This window comes from Bombina bombina, chromosome 3, assembly GCF_027579735.1.
Source record: "Bombina bombina isolate aBomBom1 chromosome 3, aBomBom1.pri, whole genome shotgun sequence".
NCBI classification, from domain to species: domain Eukaryota; kingdom Metazoa; phylum Chordata; class Amphibia; order Anura; family Bombinatoridae; genus Bombina; species Bombina bombina.
In genome coordinates, this window is record NC_069501.1 from 689,924,047 (window position 1) to 689,943,669 (window position 19,623).

General features: G+C 34.7%; 1 protein-coding gene across 1 annotated transcript in view; it reads right to left on the bottom strand.

Annotated features, from left to right (window-relative positions):
- The window catches only part of AUTS2 (activator of transcription and developmental regulator AUTS2), an 89,429-nt gene that overhangs the window by 21,517 nt on the left and 48,289 nt on the right, over nucleotides 1-19,623 (bottom strand). The window contains exons 2-7 of the mRNA XM_053707466.1: nucleotides 12,971-13,445; nucleotides 11,875-12,128; nucleotides 10,993-11,240; nucleotides 8,810-8,854; nucleotides 3,988-4,083; nucleotides 1,631-1,702 (exon numbers count right to left, since the gene is read on the bottom strand). Coding sequence (XP_053563441.1) covers nucleotides 1,631-1,702; nucleotides 3,988-4,083; nucleotides 8,810-8,854; nucleotides 10,993-11,240; nucleotides 11,875-11,968 — 555 coding nt within the window. The 5' untranslated portion in view covers nucleotides 11,969-12,128; nucleotides 12,971-13,445. The remainder of the gene's footprint in view (nucleotides 1-1,630; nucleotides 1,703-3,987; nucleotides 4,084-8,809; nucleotides 8,855-10,992; nucleotides 11,241-11,874; nucleotides 12,129-12,970; nucleotides 13,446-19,623) is intronic.

The window sequence follows — 19,623 nt, forward strand, 5'->3', positions numbered from 1 at the left end:
AAATAGATATCTATGTGCTTTTGTGCAATACAACATAATGCTAACAATACACTACTGCTCTTACATTCCAATCAAAGCATGAGACCATATGCTTCAGTATCTAGAATTCTCCATGTTCTAAACATGTAAGAAGAATACTCTACCAGGGATGAAAAGATCCTGAGAGACAGGAGACTAAGGGTTCGAATTATCAAGGGCCGAATGCCCCCTGATCCCCAAGTTTCCGTGCAAGCCTTCAGTCTCGCCGGAAACAGCAGTTAAGAAGCAGTGTTCTTAAGACTGCTGCTTCTTAACTGGTCTGCTGCCTCCAGGATGTGGACATCAATCCGCCCGATCCTATGCAATCGAGCTGATTGACACCCCGTGCTAGCAGCCGATTGGCCGCAAATCTGCAGGGGCGGCATTGCACAAGCAGTTAACAAGAACTGCTTGTGCAATGTTAAATGCCGACAGCGTATGCTGTTGGCTTTCAGTGATGTCTGTCGGATATGATCCGCTGAGCTGATCATGTCGGACAAAACGTTAATAAATCGGCCCCTAAGTGTTCTCTCAGAAAAGATCCTGAGAGACAGGAGCCTAATGGGCCGAATTATCAAGGGCCAAATGGCCCCTGATCCCCAAGTTTCCGCACAAGCCTTCAGTCTCGCCGGAAACAGCAGTTAAGAAGCAGCGTTCTTAAGACTGCTGTTTCTTAACTGGTCTGCTGCCTCCAGGATGTGGACATCAATCCGCCCAATCCTATGCGATCGAGCTGATTGACACCCCCTGCTAGCAGCTGATTGGCCGTGAATCTGCAGGGGGCGGCATTGCACAAGCAGCTCACAAGAACTGCTTGTGCAATGTTAAATGCTGACAGCGTATGCTGTTGGCATTCAGTGATGTCTGTCGGATATGATCCGCTGAGCTGATCATGTCGGACAAATCGTTAATAAATCGGCCCCTAAGTGTTCTAAGACGTAACTTTCTGCTCCTTAAAGGGAGAGTCTACTTTAAAAATAAAATTCTCTAGTTTGATAAATCTTACTTTTTCTATGTGTTTAACCCTTGTAAAGGTGTTAAATACATAGTCAATGTTGCCCCCCCTTCCCACATAAGGATACAGCTGGTGTGCAAATGAGATGCAGGCTTACATATCACTGGCCGCAAAATCATCTGGAGGTGTATGGAAGGTTGTTCCAGACATACAATTTTGATTAAGTTTAATCTTTTTAGAGACATAATAAAAATATTATTTAAAAATAAAATTATCTAAGGAAATAGAATATTTTATGTTTACACTTAAATATTCCTCTACAATGTTTCATATGTATAATGTGTCTCTATCAGCTCCTCCGCCAAGTTATAAAAAATGCTGGCCTATAAGATTTAGATGTATTTGTCATCCATCTGTTTCATTATCAAGCCATAAGATCTACAGTTTCTTCAAATCAGTCCCTCTGTAAACTTCAGACCATAACCCTGAACCCTGTACCGTCAGGCACAAGATAACAGCATAACATCAACAAGAAGGCACAAGGTGTAATTGTGATTGACTTCTCATATCAAGGACATTTATCACTCTGAGAAATATTCTAAACATGTTGACATAATTGTGACATTGCTTGTAGCCCCCTCCCCCCGCTGCACTCACCCTAGGGTCCTTTTGCAGGAGGGTGTGTGGGACAGTTCCAGGTCTTGCTGCAACATCAATGGGATTGGAAGTCTAAGAATGAGAAAACATTTGAAGTTAATTGGACATGACAAAATACTTTTCTCTCCATGCTCCTTCATATCTTTTTAGCTTCGTGCTTGACATGCCCCTTTTACTGGCAGTTTCTTTTTCATTTGCAGGCAGCTCTGGCCTAATGGCCTGTGACTTTCCTTTATAAGTGAAGCCAAACATCATCAGTTGTGGCAGTAGAAATGAGGCAAATTTCTAACATAAATCTTTTCAGTGTTCACCCTTTTGATAACCTTTAAGCTGAAATATGAAGCCTTGTCTGTGCGCGGTGTACAGCACAAAAAGGTTTGAGTTACCATCCTTTGGGTTACATAGCAGTGCGGCTTTGCAATCCATTATTTTAAGTTTCAATAGGCTGACCGTCTTCGACAAAAAATATTCCCCTGAGGACATTGATAATGAGAAAAGCTCCCATCCCTAACATGGATGGAATTTCAGATGGTTTCTTTAGCACAGCCACAAAGTTATCAATTGAACTGATGCGTCTCGTGGGATTCTGACCCACAATTCCCTGCCAATTATGCACAGATTGCAAGCTCTGCAGTATTGGGATTGCCTTTTTGTACATGCAGCTACATGTTTGTTTATTTTTTGCATCTAATAAATTGTTAAATCAAACTAATTGATTTTTTTTTACGTGCATAGTCTGAAAACTGATTGACAGAAAGTTCAAGCTGTTTACTGCATCATTCGGGTTATGTGTTCACCAGTATGTTTTAACAGTTATACTCTAGACTAAGGAAGGAAATGATACTTGCCAAGGTACATAAATAATTTATGGTGACCTTTGACTGACTAACAAGCTGCTGTTACATTCATAAACCATTTAGAGTGCAGATTAATTTGACTTAAAATATCACCTCGTGAAGCAGGTTAAGCCAGTTAGAATGACCTTAGGTCACAGGTGTATTCTGTTGCAAGCACTGACCATGGCAAATTAGATACACAGTGTTCCTATTTGCAAGGATATACTGTGTCACTGAGAAAAAAAACAACTAAAGTCTCTGTTATTGTCTGTTGGCTAAGGAATCTATTGTAAACAAGATTACGCACAAAGTCTTAAATGTTTTCAAAAAGGACACAAGGAAATCAACTGTAGCTTGCTTAACAATTAGGAAAATAGGTTGTTAGCGTACACATGAACAACTGCTAATAAAAACCATTTGCATGGAGCAAGTCAGGTAGAACCTATTGCAAAAGAAGACGCCTGCTGTGCAAAGCTAATACATTCAATGTTAGTAAAATTCACCAGCAATCATGTAAGTCTTGCAGAAGGTTATGAATATATTATCTATTTGTTTTTGCTGAACATGGTGAAAGCAAATCTAATGCAACTCCATAGCTCTATAGGCATTAAAATGTTACACTTATTTTCTTCAATATTTAAACAACTAATCTAATTTAAAAATAAATATCTGCATAATATTCTCTGGGTAATATTTCATTTGAATAAATCCTTCTATTTAGCAATTATGTAGGCCTAGATTACAAGTGATATTTGTGCCCCACTCAGTAATACCAGCACACGTAAATGTTCTCGCACACTTCCATAGGCTCCAATTGGAGCCTTGTTTTCATGCCTTGTGCAGCACAGGGGGCAAATTGCGTAGTGTTGGCCAGCAAAATAAAAATATATATGTATATGAATATTTACAAATATATTTATGTGTTTATATGTGTATATATACACATATTAACAAATACATATATATGTATATAAGGATATGCATATATATTTACAGTATAAACACAGTCCCCCATTGACCTCAATGTAAAGGAACTTTCAGTGCTGGGTTTTGTTTTTTTTTGTTGTTTTTTTAAACACCCACGTGTAATAGCTGGTTATTTAACTTACTCTTTTACGAGCACACGTTAAAATAGCACTCCCCTCGTAATCTAGCCCTTAGCATGTTATGACCCTTTAAAGAAATGTAAAAGTGATTGCAGTATGGACAATGAATGGTGGCTTATGTGACACAAATTAAGTCTTCCTTGACCTGACGCAATACACACAACTGCCAGTTCTCTGAGTAAGTGTGGTGTTTGAATGCTGGCACTCACAGCATATGTGCGTATGCCGCTGAAAAACAGTATTAGCTTTTGCTTAAAGCATTTTTGCTAATGGAAATATATTGCAAAAATGTTTCTATTTAAAATTGTAATGAGTCTATGCACAGTATAGCTGTATGCCCTCAGTTTACTCTTTTCACATTAATGTCCTGTAAATCTAAAAATAAATATTAAATGCTGGACATTAAGCATCTCACCTTAGGTTGAAATGCCCCTTGTAGCGAGCCAAAAGGACCAGTCGGCGGAATCATGGGAGGAATACCAGACACAGCTGGAGGGTACGAATGGAATAACTGCAATCACAAAAGAGAAAGGTATTGAGACAATTGTTGACAAAGATAACTAGAAAACAGAAATAGAACACATGACACAAAATTGCAACCAACACAAGTGCAAAGCTGAAAGCAGACACTGATGCAAGAACCATTGTTTGTCATTGTCAAGCAAATGGAGCTGACTTAATGTACATTGAGTGAAGAACTTTAAGGACATTCAACATCAATTAGCACAGAAATGATACCCTTGATGAATTCATTTCTTCCAAAATAAAAGGTGATTTTGTAATTATGAATTATTAAATTGGATTGAATGCCTAAGTGGTTTTAGAATTTATAGTACATCAAAAAGCAAGAGGGATTTTAAGCCAAAAAGACCAAGGGAAATAGCAAGCTAATTAAAAAAAAATGAAAGTTTAAAAGAGCCAGGATTTCACTCCATTAAAACTCAATTACTTTGTTAAAGGTTTAATGGTGTTGGGTAAGAAATTAGAGAATATGCACAATTATGAGTTCATTAGTCTGGTTTAGTGGTTATTCTGTCACTGCTAATGCTAATCTATGGGCCATTTAATCTGCTAAAGCAGTTGTGTGGTCTAACTCACAGGATGCATTGGTTAGTAAATGCCAAAGTACACATGCGGTTAGGATCTAATTTGTCTTAATACAAAAGAGATATAAGAACTCTGTGCATTCTATGAGAACAATCAAGTGAGGCCCTTTCCACAAACAGATTATTTTCTTTAGTTTGAGTTACTTTTCCAATCAAATTAACTGTTAGTTTAGAATATGACATGCTACATAATGGTTACACGTTAATGTAAATAAATATACTATGAAAACTGCAAAATCCAGAAAATGAACTGAAAGTAGGAGCCACTGCATACACCTATATTCATTGTAGCAACACATTTAATTTTTGCTGTTATATTGCTTCTATTGATAACACTATAGTGTTAAGAAAAATAATGGTCAATTATTTTAGGGTTTTCTCAATTCGACATTAAAAAACTGATTGTAATAAATATAGAGCTCTTCCATGGCACACAATTCTTATTACTGGTACGCCCTCTCTACTCATGCCCACTCCAAAAAACAGAAATAAGTGGCATTTAAAAAAATATATAATAATAATAATCTTTATGCTTCAATTGGGTTGGCTACTGAATTCAAACCACTCGCTTGCACTATAGGCAATGATTTTACCACTATGTTCCAACCCTGTAAATAGCTAGAAATGAATGTTTAATGTTGGACTAGCCACCTTTTCTTGTCTATTACAAGTGCATGCTTTTAAAACTGCAATTTAGTATATGTGAAATGAAGTGTACTGCATAGCTGGGTTTAGAGAAAACAACATTGACATTTCAGTTTCCATTCCTCACAAAAACATTCTCTGACGTCAATTGTCCTGTCCATTATTTTGAGTTAAAAAAAACCTGACCCATTAAAAAATATATATTTTAGATTTTCATCCTTTCTAGTTTTACTCTTCAACAAAGGATACCTCAAGAACAAATCAAATTTGATAATAAAAGTAAATTGGAAATTTGTTTAAAACTGCATGCTCTATCTGAATCATGAACATTTAAAGGGACACTGTACCCAAAAATTTAATTTTGTGATTCAGATTGAGCATGAAATTTCAAGCAAATTTCAAATTTACTCCTATTATCAAATTATCTTCATTCTCTTGGTATCTTTATTTGAAATGCAAGAATGTAAGTTTAGATGCCGGCCCATTTTTGGTGAACAACCTGGGTTGTCCTTGCTGATTGGTGGATAAATTCATCCACCAATAAAAAAGTGCTGTCCAGAGTACTGAAACCAAAAAAAAGCTTAGATGCCTTATTTTTAAAAAAAATGATAGCAAGAGAATGAATAAAAATTGATAATAGGAGTAAATTAGAAAGTTGCTTAAAATTGCATGCTCTTTCTGAATTACAAATGAACAAATTTGGTTTCAGTGTCCCTTTAATGTTGACTTTTAAGTCCCTTTAACTTTTTTCATGAGAAACGTAATTAATTAATCCTCCTTTATATGCCTGTTAGAAAAATTGTGCGCACAATGTACCTTTAAATAGAATAATCATCTGCCAAAGTTTTAAACCAGACAATTCCAGTGTTGCTTTCCACATACAATTGGCTTATCAAGCTGTCACTGAGTAGGTTTGATTACAACAGACTTCGAAGCAAGAGATAGATCCATTTAAATAATTAAATGAAATGGAAAAAGCTCATTGTTTCACATTCTGCAGGTACCTATGACAATATTGAATCACCAGGACCTCTTGACAGGTGTAATTCAATGAAATGGTAGAAAAAAAAAAAACATTTCTTTCTACTTGTATCTACCATATTTCTAAAAGTCAAATGATAATTTGTCATTAAGAATACAGCACTATTAGTTTGATTTTAAATAGCTTCTAAAATGTAGCATTTTTAAGTAATACAGGAATTTACAACATGGTTTAACTATGCGCATTCATTTTTATAAGGCAAAGTTTTTTGAGTATAATGTGTTTTTAAGCACTTGATTCAATTATTTGCATACTTTTACTTTAATGTTCCAGTTTAAGAGGGTATTGTAATGTTAAAATAAAAATGCATTTTATTTTAATACTAGTGTCCCTTGTTTATTACATGTTTAGCGCCCACAAAAGAGGCTAAACATATAGGTAAAGTCATGCTTGGAGCCATACACACTGCAGCGCCTTAGTGAGACACGTCTGTTGAGTTGTGGCTATATAGCTATGCACACTGCAGCACCTTAGTGAGACACGTCTGTTGAGTTGTGGCTATATAGCTATGCTATTTCTTATTGGCTCACAAGTTGTGTTATGTTCAAGAGCTGCAATATTTTCCATCTATGAGCTGGATTTTAGTTACGTATTTAGGGCTAGATTACAAGTGGAGCGCTATTTATCGCTCCCACTTGCACGCTAACTCCACTAGAAGTAAACTTTTTGAACGTCAGGCAGCACTCGTAATACAAGTTGAAAGTAAAAGGTTTTTTTGCTCATGCAAGCGAGCAAAAAGCTGAACCTCGAACATCGTGACTGCTTTAACGTATTACCCCATAGACTTCATTGCAACAAGAAAATTGGGGGGGGGGGGGGTTTTGAAAAAAAAAAACACCCTACTCACACGTAAACCCGATCGCATTTTCTCAAGTAGATATTTCTATATATGTATATATCTGATGTTTTTTTGGCAAATATATATATGATTAAATATAGGTATAGATAAATACAGATATGTATATATATATATATATAAAAATATCTATTTAAAAATACATAGAACATAATTCTGCTATGTGAAAAACGTTGGAATGTGAAATATTGCATAAATATGATTTTACATGTTTTCACTACTTAAATTCAAAGGGCTATAAGTCTATATATGTATACATATGTTCATAAATAAATACATTTGTATATATATATATATATATATATATATATATACACACACACATACATTCATAGACATATTTAGACATGTATGTATCTCTATGTTAAAGCCCTTTGCCTCCTTTTTTTCTAAAACCTGAGACCTCATATCTTTGAGCCCTTATAATGTTTTTATGCTTTTTTTAATTTATTTATTTTTTTAAATAATTTTTATTAGATAGTGTTATTATGAGGGTAACTGTATGTTGTAATGTATTCTAGATCTGTTTTGTGACACTTTTTTGTTTCGCAAAAAAATTAACCTGAGCTCTGAGGTCACGGTTATCATTCTAGTGTAAGTCGCTATTGCTCTCATGAGTTCACATTCATTTTCAACTTGTAATACGAACGCTCCTTCTGATGCGTGCAAACAGCCGCAATAAACCAGATATCTCTTGTGTGTAACTGTTAGCGAGCCACTCATAATCTAGCCCTCAATGTAGTTGCAATGTTCAATTACATAGTTCTGCAGGGACGCTACTGTTAAGATAAAATGATTTAATACATTTGAGGGCTTTTGTTTTCTTTAGACTGCCTCTTCAAATCACAAATTGGTTAAGCCTTTCATACAACCTTTTTCTTAAAATTAAAAAAAAAGATGCTGATAACTACAAACAAATACTTTAATACTGCCCTTAAAAGCAACTTTGTATAGAGACATTTGGGTACCAATGGTATATACTTACTGAACAAACTATCAGTGTAAATAGTCTACAAGCCAAAACATTTTACAGAATACAGGAACATTTCTGCCTCGTGAGTTATTTTACATTTAATGAAGAAGTCTATTTTTATTGGCTCCCATACAAAATGTATATATTAAATATATGACTTGAGTAGATCATCAACATTTCAAATGTGTTGTTAAATTATAGACTTTGTACGTACAGCAGCCATCATTTGGTTTGGATCAGGATTACTTAAATTTCATCTTGCAGGTTTTATAACATCCATGAAATCCCTATTTAAAATTCCTAGCTGATCGTTATTTTTCCCAGTGGGAACAAACTCACACTGCCTGTCATCTTTCTCACAGTAAGACTTCTTATACAGTTTATGAGTACTGACAAATTTTGATTAAAAACAGGATACTGCATCTCCTGTAGAAATGAATCACATGAATGAAGCGTCTATAGCACCAAAGCCGAAGTAAAAGAAAGCAATGGGAATTTCAGGACAAATGATTAGGGAAAGCATTGAAATTTTGGCAGGTTATTGGGGGGTAATGTTTGCAGCATGCTACAGACAAGCAATAAGCCAACATATCAACACAACAGGTTTAAACTCACACTGTGGCGGTAGAAGGGGTCAACTTTTGTAGGGTATTTGTCAAACTGGAAAGGGATCAAAGCAAATAATTATTACTGTGTCTCTGTAAAGCAGCTATACAGACCCTCTTTTTATCACACTGGATAACAATCTAGAGCACTGCTGGCAACCACAATGTTTAACCTCTAACAAGTGAATTCTGAATCTATTATCAACTCATCCTGATGTTTTTTATGGTATAAATAAAACTCTGAGCTGAATGTTGTGCACACAAAGACATTTTTATAGCAGCCCAGTATTTTATTTTTATGATAAAAGATGATCCCTATAAATACATTTTCTTCTACAACATAATAATTCTGCATCAAGACTGCTGCAGTCACCCAAGAGGTTGTGCATCACAAGTAAATGTAGAATAAGATTGAGGGGTATCAATTTTATTGTCACGTTTTTATTAATACTCTGAGAAGCTTTATTTGTTGTTGTAAGGCATATACATTCTGGGAAACGGAATCAAGGATTATTAACGGATTCTTTTGAAATTATTTTATTCAATATTATCATGCAACATTATAGAAAGCCCAGTTTTACCAAGTTGGCTTTGAACTTTTTCACATATACTGGGGAATTGTAACTAAAAAAAAAGTCTAATCATCTACATATCACCTAATCCCTGCTGACAGGATTATCTTTATTCCTGCACATACCTTCATTTAAAATCATTTTATGTCTACCTCTACATGTAAAATAATCCCTCTTTTGTATTTACCACAATCTGTTTCCTATGTATATTGACATTTATACCAAACTTGTGTGACCATCTCATCCCAAAGTACATCATCTCTTTTTGTTATAAACCACTATGTCTTCCTTGCATATATGAACATCTTATCAGCACCATGTAATAATATTTGTTTGCATGTATGACTGCGTCTTGCCTGCATGAATAACTATCTCTGCTGATATACATGATCATTTCTTGTCTCCATATACAGAATTTCCTACCATATTCCATAATAAGTTCTAATATATGCATCAGTTTCTCTAAAAAAAATATTTCATGTTTATTCTTTTTATGTAAATCTGTACACATTTTTAAAAAAAAAAAATCTTAAAAAGGGAAGGTGACTTTCCATGTCTTAGTACATGTACTTTAATTACTTTACCTGCACAAATATACTGCAGTCCCTCGCTATTAACCCTTTCTTTTAAGTTTCCAAATTGTACATCTCTAACTCCCCCACACAATTCCTTCTATGGCTCTATCAAAAGCTATCTTTGTTTTTGGTAGAATGCAAAAGTAGACACTCATTATCTGCTGGAGCATGCCTTGAAGCAAATAAGCTGCTGTAGAATACAATGCCTGTGTTTTTGTAGCTAAACACTAATAAGGGGTGTGGATCAGACTACTCCAGGCAGCATGGCTTTGTAACTAATGTAGCTTATTTTTTAAAATTATTTCAAAATACTTGCCAACAGTTTTTAAACAATTTTTATGCAAACGATTTTTACTCAGGGACAGTATACTATAAAAGTGTTTTTCTCTTAATGTGTTTCCAATCACTTTATTTACCAGCTGCAGAGTGTAAAATGTATGAGATTTGCTTTTTTAAGGCTTATTTGTGTATATGAATTAGCTGATTTTGTGTTTTGAAGCCACAACCTAATAAAATCACCAATACTTGGAGAGAACAATGGAAAATTAACATTTTATTACCTTAGCTCTTCTATAACCCACTGGGAGTGTAATTTCTTCTACTGGCTTTTTTTACTCAGCTTGGCCTTGAGGCCAAAAACTTTCAGGATGGGTGGGGATACCACAGGTTAAATAAACTATTTCAAATGCCAATATAAGGGTAATGGAAATACTTGCAAACAATTTAATACATTCCAGCAGGTAAAGTTGATCATTGGGAACAAATTAAAGGGGAGAACATTTTTGAGTTAACTGTCCCTTTAATTAGCCCTTTTAGGATATGCACAAATCTCAACATGTTTTATGGCACTTTAAAATTGATTGACTAATAGTTGACCTAGAGATGAAACCATATTCAATTTCAAACAAAACAAGCAACAAATGTTAAAAGCATAAATAAGTTATTTAAAATGACACCAGGCTGTAAACTATAAAAATAAAAATGACTCAGCCTGTAATCAGCCTGATTAAACATAAAGAATAGACTTGTGTTCTACTTATCCTCACATTTCTGCCTGGGGTACGCACCATGGGTGGTGCTGGAGTCGGCATGATGGCAGTTGGCGGTATGGCGTGGGGAAAAGGTGTGAAGGTATGCTGGTGTGTGTGCTGGTGCGTATGCTGGTGCTGATGCTGATGCTGATGCTGGTGAAACTCTGTCCTCAGGTATGGTGGCGGCCCTAATGAAGCACCACGGTCTGCACTTTGTGAAGCCAAGAAACGCGTATTCAATTCCTGTCTGAGGATGTCTTGCTCTGAAATACAGCAAATACATAGAGGATTTAATAATTAAGGACATTTAGTAGTGATGTTATTATTAAACGATGGCTGGCTAATTATTGTCAGAACATTTTAAAATTAATACTTAATACTTGAATAATTCACAAAATAATAGCAAAAAAGGCAACAATGATGCACTTGTGCTATTTACCAAATAAAGTAGTTTCTTAAAGAAATATTAAAGTTATGTTTATATATCCTATAACATGTATCAAAAATCACATTTGTAAAAGACCTAAATAAAAAATAAATGTTTTAAAAATAATTTAGTCACTTTATTAATGATTTTCAAAACTACTGTAAAACCATAGTGAGCATCTTTATCTTTACTATTTTAATTGTAGCCAATTAGTGCTAGCTGTAAAGTAGTGTGCTTACTGCTCTAAACAATCGTGTAGATAGCTTGAGCAATTTGCAAAATTTTGAAGAAAACCTTGATTACTGAATTTGTCTCTATGGCCTCTCTAAGGACTGTGTGACTAGCACCATTTTTACACAAAAGGGAGAATTGTTTAATGTCCCCATATATGTGCATTTTTATCATCTATCCTTAAAAATACTGCTCACTTTTAAACAAGGCCTTAGGCAAAAAGAGTATGTTTGCCATACCTGAGTATGTGTTGTTGGCTGGATGTCCAGGAACCTGAAGTGTCCCAGAAGTCAGAGGAGGTGGAGGAGGTAAAGCAGCAGGTGGAGCAAACATATTGGGGTGGTGCTGGTGAGGAGAAGGTTGGACAGTGGGTGTAAAGCTACGCAACGGGCTATGACTGGGCAAGGAGAGGGGGTATGGTGAAGCAGAAGTACGGTGAGCCAAATGCGACTGTGGCGCCTGACTTTTAGCAGGAGTGCTGCTTCTGCTGCTGCTGTTGAAAGAAAAGTTACATACAATTTAGTGCATCAATCTGTACTGAGCATCTGTATAATAAGCAGCTCTTTCTACTAAAACTGTGCAGTGTTCCCAGATACAAGTGTCTGTTTACATGAAACTATCCTCAATTGGTTGATAAAACTTTTAGACTGCCCTTTAAAACACCCCTGGCAACGCCAGGGTGTTGGGTCCAGTAGATATGCTATGTTCTCATTAATAGTTTGTAATTTAAATATTTTAACATATAGAAGAAAAAAAACACAGCTAAAGTTAGAAGAGGGAGAAATAGATGTAAAATGTGAGTGCTACTTTACAACACCGAAGAATACATTTCAGAAAATACCATTATGTACTTATAATTTAAATATCGATGTTACAAGTTTACAAGATACTTTTAGAAATATAGTTTAATTTGGCTTTAAATATGAAAAGCTTTGCTACTAGGAAATCTTTTTTATTACTGAATAATTGTGGACAGTGTTTATACTAAATTATAAACGGTCCACCTTGAAAAAATTACACCATTAAAATAATGCTTAGCAACTACTATTTAAATAATCTATCACAATATAGAGCACTGAATTATGTACAATGCAGCTAAACCATAATACATTTCCAAACTAAATATAAATATATATATTTTAATTATGCTTTCTTTTTACTTCTGGTTCTACATTAAAAGGATCATTTTGCTCTTTCTATTAAGTGTTTTCAATGTCTTTAGATAATTCAATCAACCAATAGGGCAGTTTTAATTGAAAAATCTAGAAGTAAATTTGCCAGTTTGGAGAGATCTACAACTGTAGAGTCCATTAGAAAATATTCCTTTGCTTTTACCTTAAGCTGTTCAGGCTCAAGCTGCTGCTGTTATAATTGCACAAGCTTTGGGGTAAGGTCTGTGAAGGAGGCCGTGCTTGCACAACAGGAGAAGCTGGAGGAACTGGTGTCTGAGACAGTGGAGGAGCTTTTGGTGGCAGCTGCACTTGAGGTTGAGGAGGCAAAGGTGCTTCTTGCTCTATAGTAGTGTGAGTGAGCTGAGGAAGCTCAGACTGTAGCTTTGTAGGTGCATCTGTATGAGAACTCAAAATAGGTCCAGGGGAAGAGAGGACAGGTTGTGCCTCCAACTCAACTTGGACTGTGGGTAGAGAAGAAGCACAAAGTTCCTTAGACACCGGAACTTCAAACTGCAGATCCTTAATGCTGTCTTCACTCTTCTCTTGGCTTCTTTCTAGCCCTGATATTTTTGGGACAACTGGACCAGTAACATTTTTGTTGTTGTCTGTGGTCAGTAAACTGACACACAACTCTGAATCTACAAACAAAAAGAAATGAAAATAAAAAGAACATTATTAAAGAGTTAAGCTCTAAAATGATTTGATTGACATCAAATAAAAATTAAATCTAATGGTCCTGTAGATTTTGCATCAGCTTCTATTAGCACTGCCATTCTTTTGTCTTCATAGTATAATTTATTTTTAAACTAAGGTTTGGAAAATAAAATATCACACATCTTTCAGCATAAGGAAACCCACAGGTGTTTTATCACAGTTTGTGCCTCATTACCTATCATGCCAGATGTTAATGTGAATAGCGGAGGTTAGAACTAAGTGTAGCATAGAACATATTGGGGTTTTTTCCAACACAGTAGGCAAAAAAGACTGATTTTCAATGACTGTGGTTTTCCAACCAGTAGTTGATGCAGGTAACTGAACTATATCACAATATAAATCTTTTATAAATTATCAATATTTTAAAATCTATGGAGATTGATAAGACACAACAAGCACATCATGAACTTACACAAACATATTTACAAATAAATCGCATGTTAAGTAGCCAAACTACCCAACGATAAGATAAAATATTCAGTAGAACCCCCCCCCCCCCCCCCGCACACTGCAAATTCTACCCTAAGGAATAATAGACAAGTACAAAAGATATAAGCTGGACTTAAAGGGACATGAAACCCAAAATTTTTCTTTCATTATTCAGATAGAGAATACAATTTTAAACAACTTTCCAATTTACTTCTATTATTTAATTTGCTTCCTTCTCTTGTTATCCTTTGCTGAAATGATTATCTAGGCAAGTTCATGAGCAGCAGAGAAACTAGGTTCTAGCTGTTGATTGGCCGCTGCATATATATTTTGAATGTGATTGGCTCACCCATGTGTTGTTAGAAACTAGTAGTGCTGATCCTTCAACAAATTATACCAAGAGAATTAAACAAATTAGATAATAGAAGAAAATTAGAAAGTTGTTTAAAATTGTATTCTCTATCTGAATCATGAAAGATAATTTTGGGTTTCATGTACCTTTAACAAGCTATGCTTTCAATAGAATTATACATTACTATTTCAATTACAGAAGCCTTTGTCAAATATATCTTCTTTTTTATATGAAGGTCCCATTAAAAAAAAATCACAGCATAATGTTAATGAGCAGAGCGTTAATTAATAGACTAGAAGTGGAAAAAAAATCAGTTTCCTTGAAATATGTTTAACAACTTTTACCAACAAAAAAGTTTGTTTTTGAATTGTTCATACTTTCAGTTATTTAACATTCTTTTAAAATGAACTCATGTTCTTTGCAATACAGTGCCACAAATATGCAGCTAGCATTTAACAACAAATTGACTAAACATTAGGGGCTGGCAAGACAAGTAACAGTACAAAACTGAACAAAAACATAAAAATGCTTCGTCCACTGGCCAAATAGCATATAAAATAATACAAAGTAAGTTTTGTAAACTGCAGATGACATTTTCATTGGGCTGGCTTTGATTAAAAACAGCTTTGATAATTACACTGAAAACACAGAACAGCATAAATAATAATAACATATCATTACCCAAAGAAATTATACAAATAATGTAAGATGTCATTTGCTGTAACAAAATATTTCCTCAGTTCAATCTAATAACTAAGCAATCAATTCATGTTTATCCCTGGAGAAACTATAACTGCTGATCTGAAAGCAACAGATCTGAGGGTTTGTTTATTCCACAAATGGGTGCTAAGGGAATATGTCAAAATACCTGTGTCTTCTTTAAAACGTAACACAGAACCATATGGTTTATATATACATTGTATATGTGTATAGACAGCAACAAGTGCATATCTCTTCCCTACATGCATAACCACGGGAGTGCTTTGTTACCTACAACAGTGACAAGGTAAAACTTCTATGAAGGATGTCTGTTTCCACAGAATGACACTGATCACCATGACGTTTGCAATTCACTGAACTAACTGCATAATTCCTGATGAGACTCCGACAATAATTCCCCCATTCTTAAGAAAGAGCTACACTTAAACTAAACTTAAAGGGACACTTAAGTCAAAATTAAAACTTTCATGATTTAGATAGAGCATGCAATTTTAAACAACTTTCCCATTTACTTCCTCTAACTCTTTTTGAGTCACCAGCTCCTACTGAGCATGTGCAAGAATTTACATAATTTGCATATATGCATTTGTGATTGGCTGATGTCTGTCACATGATACAGGAGTAGAAATAGACATAACTTGGAAATTTGTCAGAAAAAAAATCTACAGTGCTATTGCATTGTCTTTTTATCATGCATTTGATTAGGTAAATCTACTGTATTTACTGGTCCTTTAAACTAAAGACAATCTTGAGACAACTACATTACTTTTAACAAGTAGAAATAATAACCAGAAAAAAGACCATCATAAAAAAGACAAGCAGTGCAAAATATTTTACTGAACACACTATAAATGTTTTGTGTGCACATTTTAAAAAATGAATACATTGTGCTTTCGTATATTGTATACATTGTGTATGATGCAAGACTCTTGTTGATAAGACAGTATCCTTATTTTGTCTTTCCTACAGGGAAAACCTGGTGTAGAAATAATAGTCTCAAAAGACAATGTTGTGTTATGACACTCTGTTGCATGTGTTAAATCTGAAAGATTATGGTTATTAAAGGGCCCATTGCTCTAGGGGGGCCTGTCTAGTAACCATAATAAAGTGTGTTTGTGTGTGTGTGTATATATATATATATATATATATATATATATATATACACATATATTTATATATACACACATACACACACTAGGCCTGCCAGGGCGAGACGGGCACATGCCTAGGGCCCCCATGCTTTGGGGCAGCACAATGTCAGGAGTGAGGGTATGAAAAGGTGCAATGTAAATCCTGTATTTATTATATGAAGAAGTGTTTGTGGTATCAGGAGGTGTAATATATATTGCTGTTTTTATATAGGCAACACTGAATGATGGCACAGGGTGTGCCATTCAGGGGGGCAGGGCATACAGGGACAGGGAAAAAAAGGTGCTGGGCTGAGAAGGCCCTTCAAATTTGTCTTGCCCAGGGTCCCGCAAATACTAAGGTTGGCCCTGATAATATACATACATTTATATATGCACAAACGCAAACAGACACAAACACACACACACATAGTAGTGGATATCATATAGATAAACAAACAGAAAGACAAACATATAGATACATATGGCTTTGGTGTTCCACTCTTTTGAATACAATGCACAGTATAAAGTTGCTCTGTGTCCTAGCTATCTGGTCAAAATTAAAATATTTTATGAAACTAATCTAAGGTATATACATAAAAAAATCTAGTTCAATCTATTGCTTATGCTCTATGGGGGAACACATCACAGTGATTAAAAGCTTTTTTTAAATTTTTGATAGAACACTTGGGAGATTTAGAGCCCTTTAAGGCACCCAAAATTATAAACATTTCTTGTAAGGTATTTTAATCAGGTTGTTCTTAACGACTATTAAGCCAGCTGCATGGTTTAAATTATTTTCAGCTTTAACAGGAACAGGAAAGCCTAGAATTAGATACCCCTTTCTGCTATGAGAGGCCACTTTTATGCGAGTAAGGCAGGCAATGAAAAACAGCTTTGTTTAAAGGACATAACAAATAAATCTGACATGAGCAGGGAATTTCTCCATGTTTTATGAATAGAATGTATGGACAGAAACAGATAAAAAAAAAACATTTGTTCCTAATGCTGTAATTTGCGCTGATGTGTCTGTTATTTTACAGCCTTTAAGCTGCAAGTGCCCCGTGCAAATAGATTAGATAGAAAGAAAGATAGATAGACAGATACTTTAGATAGATAGATAGATAGATAGATAGATACAGACAGAGACAGATAGATAGATAGTTAGATAGATATAGCCAGAGAGATAGATATAGATAGATAGATAGATGATAGATAGATAGATAGATAGATAGATAGATAGATAGATTGATTGATTGATCAATAGATGTTAAGATAGATAGCTAGCTAGATATATAAATCGTTCTATACTTATATCAGAAGTACCCTAATAATGTCATCTATAACAAGAACTGAGGACAGTTTAATTCATGTTAGCTTTTCTTTTTATTACTGATGTACTAGGTAACAAAGCACATCAACATATACTTTTTTTTTATAATCTAGGATGTTTTTTGCATAAACATGTTACATTAGCTTCTTTCATAAACAATACGTTTGCTTGCTATTATGCATTCTGTATGTACAATCTTCAGTATCTACTTTCAGTTAAGTCATTTGTATGTTAGTTATAATTCAGAATAAATGACGACACTACGGTAGTATAAGGAAGTCAGCCCATTATCAAAGAAGCTTAATGATAGCAATAAAGGATACTAATGTTAGTAATCACCATTCTAGCAAACAGTTTTCTATTGTGGCCCTGACGGCTGCCACAATGCAGTAACTGGTGCAGAATTCCTTCGTAGAGATGATACAAGAAGTGTCCATGTGGTAAAATCAATCACAAACATGATGCATTCAAATAGTGTAGTGGGAAGGAACGGCATTTAACATGACTTTAATCAACACAAATGTAATTGCCGTTCAGCTCATTTTACTTTTTACTATTCTATAGGGGAAAGAATTAATTTAAATGTTTCTTTTTCCCTTTCAATTATGCAATAGGTAATACGTTCTTAAACATTTTAACAATTGAACTGCCAAAAGTAATGTAGGTTATTTTTATAGCTGTGCAGTGAGGTGTGGTTAAGATTGATACAGGAAATAACATGTGCATTGCCCTTAAAGAAGGGTTACATGTGTTTTCATTAAAAAAAAAACACACAAAAAAATATGTAGTCTAGGAACCATACATGACAAATGACAAGAGCAAGGGATATTTAATTTGTATAATTTAATTTATATAAACACAAAATTCTTAAACACAACATTCTCACTCTGACACACAAAGCCCTCAATTGCATTGCTCCCCCCTACATCTCAGACCTTGTCTCCAGATACTCCCCCTCCCGTCCCCTTCGTCCGCTCATGATCTCCTACTCTCCTCCTCTCTTGTTAACTCCTCACATTCCCATCTACAAGATTTCTCCAGACTGGCTCCCATCTTATGGAACTCTCTGCCTTGCTCCACAAGAATCTCCTCTAGTTTTAAAAGCTTCAAGTGCTCCCTGAAGACTCTACTATTCAGGGACGCTTATAACCTGCACTAACCTTCCTATCTCCACTGCCATCTCCCAAAACCCCATAGCATGTAAGCCTATGAGCCCAGCTGTTTGTAGTTCCCCTTCATAAGAGCCGACTACAACAGTGCACCTCTCGGCAGGACCCTCTCTCCCCATTTGATCCCTGTAATAGTTTTTTATATACCACCTATGTTCATAGCGCTGCGGAACCTGTTGGCACTCTACAAATACCTGATAATAATAATAATAATAATAATTCTACTTATTTGTTAGATTGTTTTATCTGACACATAAAAATGTGTATCTGTTTATCAAATTTGATTTAAAAAAAAATTGGTCAGTTCATGCAGCAATGAGGTTTGTATAGGCCACAAAATTAGCACAACACAAAAAATAATACTTTAAAATATACTCTTAATTAAATCTGCATTTTTTTTTAAAAATTGTATATTTTAAGATTGGTAGAACACACAATAAGTTAAATAGACCCCTTTCATCTATCAAAATGAGTTCATGTTTATGTTGAAATTTGTAATAGTAAATGGTCAAAAACAGAAAATATTCACCTGAGTTGAAAAATATGTTTTAATAAAACTTAAAAAAAAAAAATGAAAAATCAGTATCATAAAATACCACCATTACAAGAGAATATGTGTCTCTCTTGGAGAAACAAAAACTAACTTTATTAACATGACCCAAGGGAGACATTGTCAGTTTCAGCTACTGTCATAGCTGTCTATGCAAATTTGCCTTTGCAATACATATTATTAAAAAAAAAAAAAAAAGCTTTTTAGTGATTAAATCCACTGCAAAATAAAAAATAAATAATAATAAAAAAAAGCTAACAAACGAAATATGCTGTGGAAGGAAATAACGCTGTTCCAACCATGAAAACAAAGCCTTTCCATCAAATAAAGGGAAATATTAAGAGGACGTCAAAAACGTAATATGAACAGAAGCCATTGTGTTCCCTGGGCTCTTTTCACAGAATCCCAAAGGGTACTTTCTA